This window comes from Tribolium castaneum, chromosome 6 (assembly GCF_031307605.1).
Source record: "Tribolium castaneum strain GA2 chromosome 6, icTriCast1.1, whole genome shotgun sequence".
Classification (NCBI taxonomy): domain Eukaryota; kingdom Metazoa; phylum Arthropoda; class Insecta; order Coleoptera; family Tenebrionidae; genus Tribolium; species Tribolium castaneum.
In genome coordinates this window covers 1,265,118-1,285,905 of record NC_087399.1, presented here as the reverse complement: position 1 = coordinate 1,285,905, position 20,788 = coordinate 1,265,118, and the positions used below count along the sequence as shown (strand labels likewise).

Here is a 20,788-nt window from a genome sequence, read left to right as displayed (position 1 = left end):
TCGACCGGGACCAAAATTATTGTAGTACTAACTCAGTTTCGTGTAAATATTTCTTTGGCAGCTCGTACTATGTCTCTAGTCTAGTAGTTGTTTTGTAAAATATCAAACTGACTTTCTTCCTTCCTCGGCTGTAGATGTCACCACAGTCTTGCTGGTGGACAATCATGGACGATCTTCTTTCGGCCGCTACCTGAGCGTTAAACCGGATTTAGGTCTAATTACTTCCACAGCTCGTACTTTCATACAAGAAGGTGTAACTACCGAGTACGCGACTCAAGTGCTCGGTACTACCCTTGACAATGGACGACTGTACGCACATTTGCTCACTAAGAGCTCTCGAGTCCTGTACGACGGCGACTCTTCCTCAAAAACCCCCGACATTAACAAAAAATGGACCTTTGAGCCAAACGTCCAAAATAAAAATTTTATCCGAAACACCGACTTTATTGCACCAAGTCAAGCCCAACCTGTCCTTGTTTTCCCAACAACAACCCCCTACCAAGAAATCAAACAACAAATCACCGACGAGGAGATCCTAGAAGAGGAACCGTCAAACAACCCGAGAGTACCATACGAAAAAGAAGCAGTACCCTCACAAAGTAACGTCAAAATTTTCAAAATCAACCCTCAAATGAGAGACTTGACCAATGAGAATCTGATCAATCACAAGGAAGAACCCAAACCCAAACCAAGTTTCACGCCTTCAAAGGTACGACCTTGGGACAACCTCCCGACTTTCACCGTTCGGAACGAGTTCTCCCCAAGTGGTCTGTCATATTTGGGGGACTTCCCCGAATTTGACTCAAACACAGAACGTACCAAGGCCACAACTGCCGCCGATCGTAAAGCCAAGCTCTTATTTAGGGCCGGTTTAGTAAAACCCGAACCCAAAGACTTCCAAACCATTACATATAGTGGTTTTGCCGACTTTACCACCACAGTTGGCGACACTGTGATCGTCTTCACTCCTCACACAACCACAACTTCGAAAAACCTAGCTGAAGTTACCAAAATTTCAGTGGAACCAACCATCCGACCTACGTTAACTCTCCAATCTCCGGCAATTGGTACCACTGTCAAAACCTTTCTATCACAAGAACCAGAAATGGAGACTCAGACCGTTGAAGGTCACAAACTAGACATGAAGTCGAGTCTCCCGACCATGGTGATTGACAAAACCGATCGTCAAAGACGACCAAAAGGTGACTCAAGTGACACACGTGAAGATATGGAGGCTAAGTCTGCGGTACTAGCCCATGAGCAAAATTTCGACGATAGTGCGCGAGTTTTAAGTACTAGTAGTGGAAAGTCGACGATTATTTTTAGTCCTGATGTGATTGAACCCTCCGAGAGTCAAACTCCAATGTTGTCAACACCTTCCGATGAAGATATTAAGAAGATTTTTGCGGCTCTTCAAGCCCAAGCTAAGTTAGCAACGCAACCTCTAAATACACCTTCGACGATCTTCCTGGAGGAAAGTAGTACCGTTGAAAAGGCACCAGCGACCGAAATTTCAAGCGGAGCCACTACTATCTTCTTCGAAGATGAGTTACCAATTGAAAATACGGCCGTAATTGACGAAACCACGACTAAAACTGTCGAAACTACGACGGAATTAGAGAAAATTACGACTGAGCAAGTACCAGAAACTACGACTAAAGAAATCACGACTACGACAAATCCACCGGAAACGACTGAACTTCGGGTCCAGGAAACAACACCCGAGGTTGTTTCGAATGAAATCGATACTGAGAAAGTACCGGATGAAACTGACGTTGTTTGTACCGAAGGGAACCGAATAGTACCAACAACAGTCTACAAGACATTGACATACTTGACCACGTTCTTCATCCCTCAGGATGACGATGGTACCTCAACTTCAATCAAATCAAATGAAGTCATTTCGACTGAGATTGGGTTCCAAACTGAGGCTTGCACCTCAATTGAGGCCACTCCGTCCAACAGTGCCTTAGTGGAACCCACAGTAGCCACAACAACCGAACAGGAAAAAACAACAACTCAGGAAGTACCAACAACTGAAGAAACAACCACAGAAGTGGGAACCACAACCCCAGCTCTTGAAACAACGCCACAGGAAATCACCACAGAAAGACGACACGTGACTGAATCGGAACCCGAAACCACAGAAATGACCACCGAAAGTGGGGAAGAAATCGAACTGATTTTCAAAACTTTATACACGACTTACACCTACTTAACGACGTATTTCCAAGACACCACTTCGTCAATCGCGAGTAAAATTGTGGTGACCACAAATGTGATAACCTCGACTTTGGTACCAGGAAGCGAAGCTTCGGACTCAGCCGTGGCTGGGCTTTTCGAACGTGAGGATAGTCTAGTTTCGGGGTACAAGTCCCGAACTGTGTCTTTTGACGACTTGGCGGAAATCGCACCAACTAAGATAGCACAAGACTTGTTACCAACTTTGGAAGCAACTCCGATTTTGAGCGATGCCAAGGTGCAGCAAAACGGGGTTAAGACCTACTACACCACTTATACTTATTTCACCACGATTTTCGTCGATGGTGAAACGGAAATCTCAAGCCGGACTGAGGTTTACACCAATTATGTGACTCCAAGTATTTCGGCAACCGTGGCCTTGGAGGATATAGTACCGACGAAAGTACCGTCACTTTTCGAGGATAAAAATCAAGTTGAAGCGCCCGATATCGACAATGAGGAAAGTGAAATCAAGAAGAAGGTGCTTAGTCTGAATGTAGTGCCACATAACACTTACAACAGTACGATAAATCGGCACAAGACGGTACTACCCGATGACAATAAAGAGGAGAAGCTTGACAACAACATTTTGGCCACTAGTGTCAACAAGGACCAGAACTACGTGACTTTACAGAGAGGTACCACCACGGAAGATGCCCCAGTTGAGAACAATCTCCTCAATTTGAACGACTATGAGACCATTTCGACAATGGTGACCGACGTTCGAAGCAGTACTTCGGAAGGTGACCGCAGGATTATCGACAATGTTGATAAACGTAACGCTCTGGATGACCAAATTGTGTCAGAATCAAACAACGACTCGGAAATAATCCCTTCTCCGACTTTGCTGCTTCAAACCAGCTACACCACTTTTACTTATTTCACGACAATGTACCACGGTACCACCTCGAGTGACGTTGTGAGTCGGTTAGACACTGTCACAAATGTGGTTACTGAAACCTTAACACCGACTCACACCCTTAGTGTCGAGGATTTAAGTCTCCCGATTACGTACTTTACGACTTTCACCTACTGGACCACTTTGTACAAAGATGGTACCACTAAAACGACAAGTCGGGAAGAAACTGTTTCTAACGTTGTAACACCGACTCCAACTCTATCGAGTGTTTTGCCTACGATTTTGCCTTCGAGCAAGGAAGTGGAGCCGAGTCAGACTGAAACTATTCAGCCTTCAACCGTTGGTGAGGACGATCTCACCACGTATTTCACAACTTATACGTACTACACAACTTCGTACGTTGGTGATAGTACCGTGCTTAACAGTCGTCTTGAAACCGTGTCACGTGTAGTTAACAGTACTGCTGATATTGACTCGAATCAAATAGGACGTGCTGTCGGTACCGCCAGTCAAAACCTACTCGATGATGCCAAAACCAAAACTATCAATAGTACCGTCAAACCGACCGGCCTTTTGTCCACAATTGTGAACACTGTTGAAAATTCTGGCACTACCACGATTCTTTCAACTGACGTTTTTGGTACTTACATTGACGGGCTATACGCTAAAGTACTCGAAAGTACCTCCTCTATAATCACACCAACGATAGCCCCAAGTTCAGTCGAGACAAACCTCAAACCAACCGGAGTTGTGAGCATCAACAAAGGCAAAATTGTCGATGCCGAAGGCATCAGTACTTTGTACTACACAACTCAAGCTGTTGGTACCTACATTGACAATCTTTACGCCCAAGTGATTGAAAGCACAAGCTCGTTGCAAGTCAATGAGGAGCGCAAGTCAGCTCTAGCAACTGACGTTCCGATCAGTCACAGAACCGGTTTAGTGCGACTGATCGAAGGTTCGATCATTCAAAACGAAACCACAACACTATACCAGAGCAAGGTACTAGGTACTGTGATTGATGGCCGCTATGCACAAATAATCGAAAGTACTTCAAGTTTCCTGGTCGGGAAACCAAGTATTTCCCCGAGTTCTGTCAGCGAAATAGTACCAACACCAACTCAGGGACCTGACCAGGCAATTGCCTCTACGAAAGTACCGATTTCACCCTCACCGGTCGTTATCGAAGGTTCATTAACCGATTCGACTAAAATCGACGAGGAAACTTCAACTGAAGAAAACGACGAAAATGGTGATGATGATGGTACCAGTCGTACCAAGTCACGCCTGACTTTCCAGACGCGTAAACGCACCTTTACCCCGGTTATTAGACCTTTTGCCTCAAGACCACGACCGACTTTTGCCCCGAAACGTAAAGGTGCAAGTCAGGGAGCAACTACGGTAACACGGAGTGATGTTACACCTACTGTAACAGCTGTACTAGCCTCCAAACCGGCCAGATTTGGTAACCGTCGAGCATCGTCCAGTGCTAACGCTATAGTGCCCACAGCGTCCGGTTCCAGGCGATTTTCACGCCCGAAATCGTCAAACTCTGGACTTTCCAGTTCGTCATTCAGACGTAGCTCGAGTCGGATTCAACCAACGGCGACCGGATTTGGGGCTAGTTCCAGGAGGGGAGGGTTTAGGTCCTCACTTGGGGGTAGTTCCCAAAGGGCTAGTTCCCTCTATGCTGGGAATTCAAGGTTTAGGATAAGACCAACGTTAGCGTCGTCTTTAAATAAAGCACCAGCAACTGCTACTCCATCTAGCGTTGACGATGAAAATGACTTGACAACAGTGGTTACCGATAGTACCGGAGCAGTTGAAGACGCGAATGAAACCACTTTACCACTGTCTACAACCACAGAAGGTAGTTCAAGACGAAGTCAGAACCCCTTACTCAAATTCAGACGACCACCATTAGCTAGACCATCAACCCCACGACCTAAACCCAAAGCCAAGACAACCAAAGGCCCAACAACTACCACATCCAAACCCAGAACCTTTAACCGCCCAAGTGGTTTGGCCAATAGACCCAGAAACAACGCACTTTTCCCGCGACGTAACCTTTTCACCACTACCACCACACCACCACCTCCAAGTGAGGAAGACGAAGAAGAAGAACTGGACGAAGAAGCCGAAAACGAAGATGAAGACACCGATTACGAAGGCTCGCAAACTAACACACAAACAGAACCCGCCCCAACACCCGAAACACGCCGTGGGCGGTCTAACGTCAACATCAAACCCTTCCTAGGTTTTAGACGAAGAACAAGACGAGAAGTCAATTATTCAAGGTTTAGGCGACCAAGTCCGAGAACTACACCCGCACCGGTCGAAGAACCCGAAACCGAGGCACCTAAACCTAGGACCAAACCTAGGTTTGCCCCCAGAAACAGGAACAAACCTAGTCAAGGAACGACACAAGCACCGCAAACGACCCGGAAACGAATCTCCCCGACTAAGGCTTCAAGCCAAACAAGGTCCCAGTTTACTTTAAGGGAAAAGGACACGTCAAGGTCAAATTTTAGACGCCCTTCGGGTACTAGAAGGACTACAGTATCCTCACGACCCAAATCACCCCGACTGAGAACAACACAACCCACAGAATCGTCCAGGAAATCATCGAGGAATAATTCAAGGAGGCGGACTCCAAGTCGGCAAAGGACGTCCCAAGAACAATTTGATGATAACTATGTGGTACCACAATTCGATGGTACTATTACAGTAACGCACCAAATACCAACCGAAGTTACAATCCCGGTGGTCAATGGCAAAATCACCGAATACAAAAACGTGATAACAGCCAAACATAGCACCGAAGTACTTGCACCAAAACAGTACTCAACTTCGGTAAATGCTTTCGGAAAGGATGTTACAATACTATTGAGTGAAGCAACATCAATTGGTGATAACGGAGCTACTCTTATCACACAATTCGTCCTGAACGAAACCCCAACTACTAGTGTTATCTTCACCCCGACCTATATCAGAGGACGGAAGACCTCCTTCTCCCATGTGATCCCTAGTACGGCTTACGGGGTCGAACAAGTCGTCAATACTATACAACCAGCCCTAGCAGCCCAAGCCCCACTTGCCAACATCCTACTATCGCAACTATTGCTAGGCCAAAACCCCTTGTACCCCATTCAAAATCCTGCAGTTGCAGCAACACCAACCACTGAATTTAAAACCCGAGCTACAACCTATGTTACCACAGTCACAAGTGTAACGTCTACAGTTTTACCATTGACGTTCCGTGGCAAAGAAATCTTAACCACGATTGTCGATAGTAGCGTTACTGTAGTTACAGCAACTGAATTACTGACGGATACTATCGTCGTAACGCCGACTTTAGGGTTCCCAGCAGCTGCCCCACAATTGAATACTTTGTTGTTACCGTTGTTACAACAACAATTAGCTCAGACTTCACCGTTACAACAGGCGCAACCACCGGCAGGTGTTGTAAATTTGAATGCACCACAAGCTCAAGCTTTGTACAAGGAGAAGGACAGTTTAGAGTCCGAGGAGAAGTCAGAAGAGGTCGAGCAAACAATTTCTGAGGAAGTTACCCAAGCTACTCCAAAGAGGAAGAATTCAAGGAAGAAGAGTAAAAAACCGACTCCTGCTCCCACCGAACCGCCCAAAGAAACTAGTGTGATTACACTGTACGTTTCTGGGCGAATTCCTGGTGAATTTAGCACAGTCTTGTCAACTGTAACAGTTGGTGAGAATGAAAGACGCAAGCGAGATGTTAGTGAGCCTGTGAAGCCGTCCAAAGGACTCGACGATTTGGTTATAAGCACCTTGGATTATTACGACACTTATGTAACTCCAGCCACCAAAGAATTTAATCTTGAAGCTACCGAAACCGTAGCCACTGAAAGTCTTGAAAGTATCATTGGTGATGTCAGCAGACACGTCAAGACGCAACCTACCGGTATTTTTGCCACTCAACCCACCAAGTCAACCAAGAAATACAAAATAAAGTACGTTAAAGCATCGGGAGAAGCTAAAAAGTCTTCCGGTAATTTTTTAGCGTAACAGACCTTGATGAGAAAGCCCCTCTCATGCCAAAGGTCGAAACGTCACAAATCAGGGGCGACAACAAAAACCAAAATTATCATTACGTTTCGAAACAAATTGGCCATGAAATTAGATTTAGACGAGATGTTGAGCAAGTTCCTAAACCACGAAGACGAGTTGTTAAGAAATTGATCCGAGTGTTGCCACACCAAGAGGTGACAACGAGGAGACCAAGACGACGACTAGTTGTCAAAAAGAAGAAACGAAGGTTACGGCCGGTGCTTGACGAACGCATTCCTGAAGCGACGAAACGTCGGCGGAAAGTTGTAGTTACGAGAAAAAGGCTTCTGACCAAAACTGATTTGGCGGTGAGTCCTAGTCAAGGACTTGAAGCCACAACGAGTGAGGAGTTGCCGAATAGTATCTCGACGGAGAGTGAGGAAGAGGTCGAGTTTGAAGAAACCAGTGAGGAGAACAAGATTGAAGAAAGTGAGGAGAAGTCGCTGCAGCATGTTCCCGACTATGAACCCTTTTTCCCTGAACTATCCGAAAGTCTGGACGCTCCTGTCCTCCTCCTCAAAACCACAGTTCTCTCCTCTGTTGAACTTTTGACAAAGACTGTCGTACAGAGCCGTCTCCGTACTTACACATTTATCGTGACTCGAGTAAATGGTGACGAACACATCGTAACTTCTACTACAGAAGTACGACCCCAGACCAAGACTAGTACTTTGACGGAACCTTTGACGAAATTCACAACTCTAACGTTACTGGACTTCGACGCTACTTCTACTCTCAACCCAATACCAATGACTCCATTTCCGGCATCCCCTCGACTAAAAACCGGAGGTGAGTCTAACTTTTGTACTATAAAACCCTCTTTCTGTGTAAATACATGTAAAAATTGTAAAGAAGAGAGACAGCCTGGACGTAGCTTTGACACTAACCCTAATAATTATCCAGAGGTTCAAGGAAGGGCCCTTGAAGAGGCCCGCTATAACCTTGCAACTCGAGTCATGTCTAATGGCGTCGAAGTAATTGTAGCAGGCGATAAAAGTACTCTACCGGGCGAACCAGACGTCAAGAGGGTACTACCGAGCACGATCTACAAACCCATAACTCTAAAACCCAGCACTTTGAGCGACCACATGATGATGATGTTGCCACAAGATGCCTCTAATGTAAGTCATTGGTACTAGGGTAGTACCAAAATCAATCGAAAATTTCAGATCAACAGTCTATACCCCAACCAATTCGTGACCAAAACTTGTCTCACGACTTTCACTTATTTGACCACGTACCTCGAAAGTGGTACCACCACGGTTTCTAGTCATGAACAAGTCGTTTCAAATATCGCAACAGAGGAGCGAAACACGGGAAAAATTTTACCGACACCGGCCATGGGGATTACTTTAACACAGGTAAAATTGAGGTAGTACCACGTGGTACCTGACTGTGTTTTTTCAGTACCCTAATCTTTCGGTTGGTGTCTTCCATACAACTTATACTTATCTAAATACGATAATAGACGGCGAACAACCACTCGTGGTAACGTCCAAACACACGGTAACTAACACAGTTACAGCCCCCGATGATTACTTATCGTTGTTACAACCGTCGGAAAAAGTTTCGGCTCTTAAAGACACCAATACGTACTATAGTACCGTAGCTTTGACAAAAACACTATACGAAGGCGAGAAAACGCAAATTGTGAGTACCAATGAGGTGGTGACACAAGTTGTGATAACTGAGTCGGTACCACCCAAAGCCACCTCTGTCATGACGTCGTATATAGCCCTAGATATCGAAGACCCTAACCCTGTTTCCGTCAATTATACGACCACTGATGTCGTCAAAACCTACTTTGTCACTTACACTTATTACAACACTCAAACCGAAAACGGCAAAAAAATTATCAAGACTAATGTATCGACCTCGAGTGATGTGGTGACCGAAAAATTGTTTTTGCACCCGAAACGAACAAGTACCACCAAAGACGACAAAAAGAAACACAAAATTGATTATTCGGGTGAGAATTTCCACATCGTGGCGACGAAAACCTACCACACGACTTTTACCTACTTTACAACTTTGCTCCAAGAAGGAAATACAGCAAGTCCTACAGTTATTAGTTCGCACTCCAAAGTGGTCGAAAATGTGGTTACGGAAACCATCGATCCGAACCGTTTTGACAAAAAGTACCTGTCGGCTATTAAAAACCAAATTCGTGACGGTAGTGACACTTTTACCAAATCAGCGACTCTAAACGATGGGCAAAAACTCGAAATTACGGTAATTGCCGATCAAATAACACCGACTAAAGTACTACCAATCCAAAAGACCAAAATGCCTGATAAAGACAGTAGTAAAAAGGTTGAAATTGAGTCGTCAACGCCTAGTGTGATCGTTGGCTCCACTATTATTTTCCTTGATGATGAACCGACAAAAACCGAAACGCCGTCCCTCTCAAGTTCAAAGGTTTTGAAAAAAACTAAAACGGTGACTTCGACTAGTAAACTGCGACGTGCTACTAAAACCAAAGCTAAGACTCCGACAACACAGCCGACAAAAGCGGTGGACCCTAAACCGGCCACGAAAGTGGTCAAAACACCTAACCAGGTTTCCGATTTGCTAGGTTTGGGGTCAATTAATATAAATAGTTTGCAAGCCTTGACTCCGGTACTTAATGCAATGGCCGGTTTGATTCAAACTAATTTGAAGTCAAATCGGCGAAACGATTCAATTGTTGTGTCTACGACGCCAAAACCAAAACCTAAACCTAAACCCGAGACTGAGGAAAATTTGCAAAACCGGTCACCGATTTACATTCCAGTTGGTGGTTTAAGTGACGAGTTTGAAGTTGCCGAAAGCCAGAACATTGCCACGTTCCATTTGCAAGACACGGAATGGAACGGTCATAAAGACTTTAAACCGACCCATGAGAGTCCCTTGCTCAATGGTGGGATTCCCATATCGCCAGGTGATGTAATTACGGCAAATTCGGACGTGATTGTGGGTAAACCGGGACGGATTGGTCCCAGAGTACCCACAATTCCGCTAAACCAAGTCAAGGATGATGGTTATGGGATGAAACCACCACCAGTGGCCCAGAACAAGTGGCCTAAACGCAACGAGTACAAACCTGTACCAACCACTGAGAATAAACCCGTGATACATGCACCCAGTAAGGATGACTATGTTGGGCCCCCACCTCCCATTAGGGAGAAGCACAAGCATATACCACTGAGCCGACCACCAGATCAGGTTTACGCCCACAGTCAGAATAACTACGGGGTTAGTTATGGCGTCAATGAGGTGACTCATGAAATCAAAATCCCGAATATTCAGGAAGAAATCCAGAAGCAAGTTGCCAAAGAAACCTTCCCGATTTATGCCGAAGGTCACAATAACCCGATCAAAAACTACAACCTTGAACCATCAATTGTTCTCCCTGAAATCGTGGAACGGTCAACAGGACAACCCCTTCTGGTCAACATCCAGCCAAGTCAAGTGGCCTTTGTCAACATCCCACATAACAGAACCACTGCTTTGATTTACGGTGGTTCCACAGAACCACACCGGAACGGGCAGTACTTTGATGACCCATCACCGTACCCCCAACCCGAATTTTCCGGTATTGAATACAATAATGGTGTTCCACAAATCGCGTCAGTGTACCATGGTAGTACCACTAACCAGAAAGAAGTGGTTGGGGTTATCAAAGTCGCCCCACAACCCATTGACAAGGACCAGATCCAGCTCGATATAAGCCCATCGAGGCCAAATCTGGTTGCGTTCCCCCAAAACCAGGAAATTAATATAAATGTACCACCAATTTCCTTCGGGATGATCCACCAAGATAACGAGTTCAATGCACATATTATCAACCATGGGGACACACAATTTAGACCACCACCAATTGCCTACGAAGTGGTTAAAAGTGACCAGAACCGTTTTGAAGGCCTTGAAGTTGCAGGTATTGGAAGTGTGGGTCAACCAGAACCGGCGTTCTTTGACGGTCATAAAAATAACCGGTTTATGGAAGATGGTAGACAACCACCACCAGTCTCGTTTGATGTTTTAGTGAACAATGATAATAAGTTTGCCGAAAACGTGGCAATTCCGCAAAAACCATCCAAGATTTTTGAAAAGGAGGTGTCAAGGCCTTTACAACCATTTTCAGACGTGAAAAAACCACAACCGAATGACGAAATCATTGATTTGAAACCACCGAGTGAAGTTTCGGTGAAACCACCCGAAGGTCACTCAAAGTTCAAACCACCAATGGTTGGTAAACCATTTACCAAACCACAGACCCCACCAAAACGTCATTTCGGGCGTCCGAAACCTAGTTTAGAAATTTCCGAGTTTATGACCCCACCACCAATTGGTTCAAGCCACCATCCGGGAAAACCGTTCCGGGTACGACCACAAAAACCACTTCCCATACCATTAACACCAGAAAATGACCGTTCTAAAGTTCCAAGTGATTATGACGATGATGAGGACTTGACAAATGAGGATGGTGAAGTGATACAAGAGTCCAACAGTAGGCCACTTAGGCCAGGCCAAGTACCGTTTGAAATTCTCAAGGTTAAAGCAACCACGACCCCAAAACCCGTAAGGAATGAAACGGTTGGTAAACCAGTAATTAACTTCCCGCGACCATTTGGCGAAATCCCATTGGTGCGACCCGAAAACCAACAAACCAACCAAATCAACCATTTCGAGCCAGACAACTATGACTATAACCCAACCAGGCCTGATTCTGGTTTTATAACATATATTGGAAGTATCACACCGCGACCGATTCACCTTGATATTAAACCAACCACCGAAAACCATCGCCGTCAAACCACGCCAAGAAGACGACCCACAGTTACAACCGCACGGCCAAAAACCACCAGAAAACCGGAAGTTTTCACCAAACGGCCCCACTACCACAACACGAGTCATTTCAACAGTTTTGGTCTAAAAACACGACAACCAATTCCTGTTTTCACAACCACTTCCAAACCATTCATCCACGAACGACCCAAAGTCACCTCACTACCAATTGATCGTCCAACCTTAACCCCCGAAATTATCAAACCAATACGAACCCAAACCGAAAAACCGTTCAAAACCCCAAAACCATTATCAATCACAGACTTGCTCAAACGCGAAAAAGTTACAACCGTGTCCACAACAACCACAAAAATTGTCACACCGGAACTCAACACTGGGGAGGTACCACTAATTGACGAGAGCGAAATGGAGATAATGAAACCACCACCACCGGTACCCGACATCAACATGCAACCACCCAAAATTGAGGTCAATTCACCCGGTGGTAACATACAAAGGGTACCAAGTTTGGAACATAGCCCAGATTTGGAAGTACATGCTAGTACGGCGGTACCTTACGTACCCAAACCAGCGGAAGACATAGTACCACCACCCCCAGTTAGTGTGTCAGAGGAAGTGGTCGGGATGAGCCCACCACCACTTGTATCAACCCATAAACCCATCATGGTAACCGAGGGTACCACCAGAGCTACAACGCAAAGTACCAGAAGGACGGTCACGCGACGACCAACAGTTAAAGTAACAACAAGGCGGCCCCCAAGACCGTTTTACGAAGTTTACGGACGCAATAGAACTACTACTACTACTACTAGACCAATATTTGACGAATCAACTACTTCTAGTACTACCGTAGTAGCTAGTGCGCCAACAATGGAAGTGATTATAGGAAATCCATCACTAACGTCGTCTCAAATTGATTCTCGTGAAAGTGTGACTACGAAAACGTCCGAATTGTCGTCCACACCAACTAGAATTAGCACGACTAGAGCTAGTTCTAGTAGTACTAGGATACCAATTGAAAGTACTACCAGAGAAGACATTATTCCGACTGGAGTACACCATGCCGGTAACGAAGTTCGAATCATTGATGATACAACTAGTAGTACTACTAGTACAAAGCCGGTACTAGCAACCAAATCTAGTAAAACGGTGATTCCCACACGTTACATAACACATACGAAGACCTCAACTGTTACTATAACCAAGACTACGATTGTTAAAACATTAGGAGGTCCTCCCTCAACATCGACAATCTTGGTCACAAAGACCGAGAAAAGTACTCTTGTAGATACTGTTACCGAATTCCATACTCTAGTTAAACCGACCAGTATCATAGAAACTGTTACTACAACTGTTAGTACTGGTAGTTCCTTATACCCGTCTGATGTTTACGGTAGTACCTACCCATCAATTAAACTACGCCCAAGTCCTAGTACTACTAGTAGCACCATCGTTATACCGACAATAACAGTCGAAAATGACAGTAGTGAGGACTTGGACGACTTTATAATCAATGAAACCGATCCTCCCCTCGTCCAGGAAGACTCAAGCAGTGAAAACGAGTCAATTTTCGTGGTCATGACGGACAAGAACAAAGGAAGCGTAATAAAAGTACCAAACAACAGCTACGAAACGCAAGATCGCGACGAAATGATCAACAGTAACGAAGCCAATAATGTTCTACTGGGCGGAATTTTCATAGCAAGTCCGCCAAGTTTGGAAGTACCACGGGTACCACCAAGTGACAAGTGCGAGCCCGAATGTAAAGCGTCCCGAAACGAGCTGTGCCAAAAGGTTGAAGGCATAATGAGGTGTGTTTGCCGGCCGGGCTTCGCCCGAATGTTCCCAGACCGGCCATGTATCCGTAAGTATAAAAATTCGGTAAAAATTTGGTGAGAAAATAATTTTTCTAGCCACATACACCTACAACCTCAAGGTTGATTTGGAACGCCACGGTCGCGACAATTTGAAATTCACCCATGATTTGAACCACCCCAACTCGACCGCTTTCACCAAACTCACTGCAATGACCCATGAGGCCCTCGACCGCATGGTCATGCAGTCAGATCTGAGGGATATCTACCATGGGGTTCACGTACATGCGTACGAACCCACGAAACAGGGAGTCACCACTAGGTTTTATCTGCAACTTTCGGACAACACCGACGAGAAGCGACTCGAAGACGTGTTTAAGAAGTACTTGAGAAATAACAACTATAGTCTAGGTGGTACCGACATTTTCGCCTCGAGGGAAAGTCTAGATGGGTTAAGGGCACTCGATTTTGACGAGTGCACCAATGCGAGGTTCCACGATTGTTCCGAAAACGCGCAATGCTTCAATTTGAAAGGTACCTACACGTGTAGCTGTAAGGAGGGCTTCACCGACTTGTCCGAAAATATACTGTACCCTGGACGGATTTGCTCGGCTGAGCTGATTGGGTGCGAAAGGTGCAACTACCATGGAACTTGCTACTCGCGAGGGGACGACCAAATGTTCTGCGAGTGCTTCCATTGGTACACCGGGGAGAGTTGCCACATTAATTTGAAAGGTACGTACTTTAGACTACTCTATCTTTTTTTTTTTAATATTTGGATGTAGTACTTTTGATCGCATTAGTGACTCTTGGCTCAATCCTCATTGCCTTGTTAATAATCTGTCTCGTGATGACCTGTTGTCGCAAAAAACCGCGAAAGACCCGAATGGCAACTGGGATGAGTTTTCTGCCACAAAGAGTAGCAAACAGGGGTACCATCGACCGCCGCGCTATGATTCAAGACACCAGTTCGGAAGACAGTCGTTCCGAAACAAATCTACCATACGTTGCCAAAAAGAAGAAACTCAAAGGCGCCCTCAAAAAACCCTCAACTGACGTGGAACACGGTGAATTATTCCCAGACCAGAAAGACCGATCACTTACAGTTATGATCCCCCGAGCTAAGTACCACCCAGCACCTCCCACATCCCCGTTAAGTAACTACACAACTTTCGACGCCCGAAAACCATCAGTACCGTCAACAAGCAACGAAGCCAAACTTTTGTCATACTTAGACGCCGGCCCTTCGCCTAATAAAGTAAGTACCAACCATTTTTTGGTTCAAAACTTTAACACTTTGCGATTTTAGCCCGACAAACGCAAATACAGCGTCCAGAGCGACTTTGACGACAAACCCAACTCGCGGAAAACATCAGGAGCGTTGGTTTCGGCCGGTTTTGAGGTTTCGGCCACGGTTTTGGGCAATAATATGGGTACTTTGGGTACGACCTGTGGTACGGAGGCCGATCGGAGCGAAAACGCGACGCTGATTCAGAAAATTAGTGCCGATTTGTTGTCCAGTACCGGCACAAGGTCGCAATTTAATACGCTGAGGTGAGAGTTACATAGTAAATTTTTTGTGGTACTACTTGATCGTTTCAGAGGCGATGAGATTGATCCGATGACTAATTGGTTGGATATAACGCCGCGAATTAAGTGAGTGATTATTTTTGGTTGTGATACATTATTTTAGGAAAAATTTTAGTACCGTGTCGGAGGCGCGGTCGTACGATGAGACCACAATCCCGCCCCCTATGAAGTCGTTCAGGGGTGACTATGATACGAAATCCAAGTCGTCATCGCAGCACCAAAATGATGTCAGTTCAAATATTATTATTATTTTTTGTAATTTATTTAAGAAAATTGTTTCAGGAGGCAAACACAATGGCTGAGCGAGATTTGGGTTCGACCTTTTTGCTTCCCCACACGCACTTGTATAAGCCTGATAGGGTAAATAGTTGACGTGGTGAGGTGTTGTATAGTGAATTTTTTTTTGCAGGGGAGTGATATCTCGGGTTTCGAGTCACTTTAGCCGACTCTCGAATTTCGTCAAGCTCTAATGTGCCTTATGTTCGTGTGACTGTGTTATTATTTATGTGAGATTCAAAATCGGCCATATTTCTTTGTGTATATAAGGAAAAAACAACCGAAATTTTTGGTTTAGGACGAGTACGTGTGAGTGAATGTATATAAATGTATGTTAGGTTACTATTTATATTAATATATTCTGGTCGGGCAATAAGCAGAGTGCCAAAAAAGACTTTTGTGTAAATTTATTTGTTACGAATATTATAACAGTGTACAATGTAAACGTACTTATTACTAATAAGTTTTATAATTATTGTATTTTTTTTAAATAAATTTTATTTAATTTACTGGGTATTGTTTAACCATTTTTTTTAATTTTCTCAATTACGGCTAAACTATGCGAAAAAGTGAAACTATTTTAATCCTTGCCTTCGCAAAATGATCGAGGAAATCGATTGGCGTCGAGAAAAATGCCAAATTCCCAATAGTTTTTTAGTTATGAATTTTTTAAAATTTTACCTATTATTGCTTTTATTTACAATTTTCTCGAAAAGTATTAGTCTGAGATCAATGATCTTTTTTAAAAAAGATAGATAATTAAAAGAGCTTTCCAATGATATCAAACTTCATGGGGTCGTCTCTAATAGTTCCATAGTTATTGCTCGATAAATGTTCCGGGTACCGGAAATCGCCCAAAATCGCGACAAAAATTGAAAAAATCAAACATTAAAAAAATTAAACAAATGGACTTTTAACAACTCTAGTGGGTTGTTAAGGCATATAAAAGTCCATAAAACTTTTCTAGAGTGAGTTAAAAAAAATTTTTTTTTCATTTATGAAGGTATTTGCCTTGACCATTAAAATTGTATTTTATTTTCTCAATTACGGCTAAACTATTCGAAAAAGTGGAACTATTTTCATTCTCACCAATGCAAAATGATCCGGGAAATCGATTGGCGTTGAGAAAATTGCCAAATTCCCAATAGTTTTTTAGTTATAAATTTTTTAAAATTTTACCAATTTTTGCATTTATTTGCAATTTTCTCGAAAACTATTAGTTGGAGAACAATGATCTTTTTTGAAAAAGATAGATAATTTAAAAAGCCTTCCAACGATGATACACTTCATAGGGTTATCTCTAATAGTTCCGGAGTTATTGCTCGATAAATATTCCGGGTACCGAAAATCGCCCAAAATCGCGACAAAAATTGAAAAACTCAAACTTCAAAAAATCAAACAAATGGACTTTTAACAACTCAAGTGGGTTGTTAAGGCATATAAAAGTCCATAAAACTTTGCTAGAGTGAGTTTAAAAATTATTATTTTTTTTCATTTTTATGAAGGTATTTGCCTTGACCATTGAAATTGTATTTTATTTTCTCAATTACGACTAAACTATTCGAAAAAGTGGAACTATTTTCATTCTCACCAATGCAAAATGATCCGGGGAATCGTTTGGCATTGAGAAAATTGCCAAATTCCCAATAGTTTTTTAGTTATGAATTTTTTTAAATTTTACCAATTTTTGCTTTTATTTGCAATTTTCTCGAAAACCATTAGTTGGAGAACAATGATCTTTTTTGAAAAAGATAGATAATTTAAAGAGCTTTCCAACGATAATACACTTCATGGGGTTATCTCTAATAGTTCCGGAGTTATTGCTCGATAAATATTCCGGGTACCGGAAATCGCCCAAAATCGCGACAAAAATTGAAAAACTCAAACTTCAAAAAATCAAACAAATGGACTTTTAACAACTCAAGTGGGTTGTTAAGGCATATAAAAGTCCATAAAACTTTGCTAGAGTGAGTTTAAAAATTATTATTTTTTTTCATTTTTATGAAGGTATTTGCCTTGACCAATAAAATTGTACTTTATTTTCTCAATTACGACTAAACTATTCGAAAAAGTGGAACTATTTTCATTCTTACCAATGCAAAATGATCCGGGGAATCGATTGGCATTGAGAAAATTGCCAAATTCCCAATAGTTTTTTAGTTATGAATTTTTTTAAATTTTATCAATTTTTGCTTTTATTTGCAATTTTCTCGAAAACTATTAGTTGGAGAACAATGATCTTTTTTGAAAAAGATAGATAATTTAAAGAGCTTTCCAACGATAATACACCTTATAGGGTTATCTCTAATAGTTCCGGAGTTATTGCTCGATAAATATTACGGGTACCGGAAATCGCCCAGAATCGCGACAAAAATTGAAAAACTCAAACATCAAAAAATCAAACATATGGACATTCTTGGACTTTTAACAACTCGAGTGGGTTGTAAAGGCACATAAAAGTCCATAAAACTTTGCTAGAAGATAATTTTTTTTTATGAAGGTAAGTGCAATTTAGAAGTTATTATATTAGTTTTATTTTTGTAATAATTAGAAGTTTTTCTTATGTTAACTCACCTTTGGCAGGCTTCGACGATTTGACATTTAGAAAATTAAAACAAAAAAACAATATTTCAAAATCACTTTATTAAAATAACATAATAAAAATAATTTTTACTGAAACAATCACCAATCGCTCATTTTCAAATCCTCAACAATATCAGCCCCTCCTTCATCTTCAACAGGCCCACTTTCGTCCTTAATCTTCTTATTAACATTCTTCCCACCTCTCTTTCCCCTTTTCCGTTTCTTTTCTTCCCCCCCATCCTCATCTTCACTATCACTCGGGAACAATTCAACCGGACCTTCATTTCGAACTTTCGCCGGCTTTTTCTTAATCGTCGGCAAATTATACTCTCCCAACTCTTCATTATTAGTCAACTGTTTGTTCTTCTTAACTTTATGAAGCTTAATCCAACTGTCATAAAACGTGGCAAGAGGCGTCCCCTTTGTCTTAACTTGCGCCTCCCAGCCCTCAATTTGCTTAAAATCGGTGATATTCAACGTAGTTTTACTCCTCTCATTTTCGATAAATTTCGAATTTTGCTCGATTTTCTCGAGAAGTTGTTTCATTTTCCGGTTGTAATTCGCATTAGCGCATTTTTTAACAAACTGTTTGATCTACAAATTAAACAATAACCTCCGAAACTCTAGCAAAAAACAATAATATTACCTGAACAACACACAAAAGACTAAGATCTGGAAAACTAATACTGTGCGAATTCGTTGTTAAATATTCGAGCAACAGCTCGTAAATCGCCTCAATAAGCGCATCCTTGAACCCATTTTCCATCATTTGCGACTTTGAGACGCGCAACAAAAATGTGAATTGGATCGGTTTCATCGAAACTTTTTGGTGCTTCTTATTAAAATCATAACCGCTCAGGACTTCAAGGATAAAAGGCAGGATCGGGATAAAAACGCCCGTATCACGCGACAAATCCATCAAAATTTTCACCACGTGAAACCTCAACGGGTAATATTGGGCAGTGGGTACCAACTTAAGCACACCCAAACACACTTGCACTAGAGGGTACACCAGCTGTGCCAACTGCATTTTGTGATAACTCGCACTTAGAAAACTCCCCCACAGTTTTAAAGAATTGACAAATTGCCAATTATAGACCGCATGAATGTTTTCTTTTTTGTTAACAGTGATGGCGTTACGTAAATAAATGGCCAATTGGCGGATGTACAAAAAAACGTGTTGATAAGCAACACCCGCATCTAACGCAAACATTTCAACCAAAGACCGCCGCATGAAATTTATGCACGCCAAAGAGCCAACGCTCACAAATTTCGAATTTTTCACATAGGTCATATACATCGATTTCAGGACCGTGTCCAAAAATTTCGCTTTTTGGCCGTTGGTAATACGCAAAATGCACAAGAAAGCTAAAACACGTACCCCTTCCTCGGCGGTGCCCCAAATCGTGATCAGGCGTTTCAGGATCGTTTTAGTTATGTTGGGGTAGGAGACCATGAACGGGGACAGGTAGTGGAGGTGTTTGAGGAGGACGGTTTGAATGTTGGCAGAAGTGACGCCTTTCAATAACTAAAAAAATTAATCGTAGTGGTCTGTGCCCAACGTTGCCACCTTGATTTTAAAATCATAGGCTACTCTGATCATTCCTTTACCTTAGACAAGTCCATGAAATAGTCCTTAAGGACGCGCCTGACCTTGACGAACCTCTTGCACTTGTGTGGGGGCTGCTTTGAGCCGTCCGACAGCCCCAGAAAGCGGCGCAAGGCGGGCCCCAAATGCAAAACACACAATTGGATCACGCCGTTGAAGACAGCGGGGCCCTCGACCTTGAAATTCGATTGTTCTTGCCCCTCCTCTGAGCTGACTCTAAGCAAGGCGGCGTGAAACGCCTGCATGACTGTGGTTATAGTCTTGTTTGATTTGTCGCTCTGTATTGAATTTTCCCAACTTTTGAGCATTTTTAAAGTCACTGTGCCCGTTTCTTTGACTTGGGAGTCGTCCTCAAAGTCACTTTCGTCACTCGCGACTTCCAATTCTTCTGGTGGTTTGTGTGGGGCGCTTTCCTCATCGTCAGACTCTTCGTCCGAAAGGTTGAATTCAAGCAATTTTTTGTCATTGTCTTGCAAGAATTTGTAAAATTCGGGATCCGTGTCTTTTAGTTTGCTCAGGGCGGCTTTGTGTTCCTGTATTTCGTCTCCTGACGATTCCTCGACTGAATCGTGGTTAGTTTCCTCGTCAGAAGCACTTGCTTCAAAATCTTGATCGAGGAATTTATCGACTGACATTGAACTGTAGTCTTCCGATTTCTTAGTTTTGTTTAATTTCGCCTTCTTCGCCTTTTGGGGGCGCTTGGTAATGGTTTTCTTCTTGATTTTTGCCATTTTAAACAACACGTGAAAAACTGAGAGGTTATGACACTTCGCGGTTATGAGTTACATGAGTGAAGTTAGCAACGAAGAATAATTAACGATTTTTTGCTGATTTTTCGTCTATCATGAATTGAAGGACGTGATTTATCGATTAATTCTCATTCAAAAAGGGCAAAGCAGTGTTCTAGTGTGTGAAAGAGGTACGAGATTCGGCAAAAACACT

General features: G+C 42.9%; 2 protein-coding genes across 2 annotated transcripts in view; one reads left to right on the top strand and one right to left on the bottom strand.

Moving 5' to 3' along the window:
• LOC100142107 (uncharacterized protein) overlaps positions 1-16,163 on the top strand; it is a 35,903-nt gene extending 19,740 nt beyond the window's left edge. Inside the window, 12 exon segments of the mRNA XM_015983026.2 lie at positions 135-7,142; positions 7,145-7,975; positions 8,090-8,307; positions 8,356-8,547; positions 8,594-13,838; positions 13,888-14,523; positions 14,574-15,046; positions 15,098-15,342; positions 15,391-15,444; positions 15,482-15,605; positions 15,661-15,738; positions 15,788-16,163. Coding sequence (XP_015838512.2) covers positions 135-7,142; positions 7,145-7,975; positions 8,090-8,307; positions 8,356-8,547; positions 8,594-13,838; positions 13,888-14,523; positions 14,574-15,046; positions 15,098-15,342; positions 15,391-15,444; positions 15,482-15,605; positions 15,661-15,738; positions 15,788-15,820 — 15,137 coding nt within the window. The 3' untranslated portion in view covers positions 15,821-16,163.
• A 2,115-nt stretch (positions 16,164-18,278) lies between these two features.
• Noc2 (Nucleolar complex protein 2) lies at positions 18,279-20,760 on the bottom strand. The gene is made up of 3 exons (XM_963530.4): positions 19,849-20,760; positions 18,884-19,765; positions 18,279-18,831 (listed from the first exon to the last, which is right to left on the bottom strand). Exons 1-3 carry the CDS (start codon positions 20,575-20,577, stop codon positions 18,337-18,339), a joined length of 2,106 nt encoding a protein of 701 aa, XP_968623.1. The 5' UTR covers positions 20,578-20,760; the 3' UTR covers positions 18,279-18,336.
• Positions 20,761-20,788: the final 28 nt, after the last annotated feature.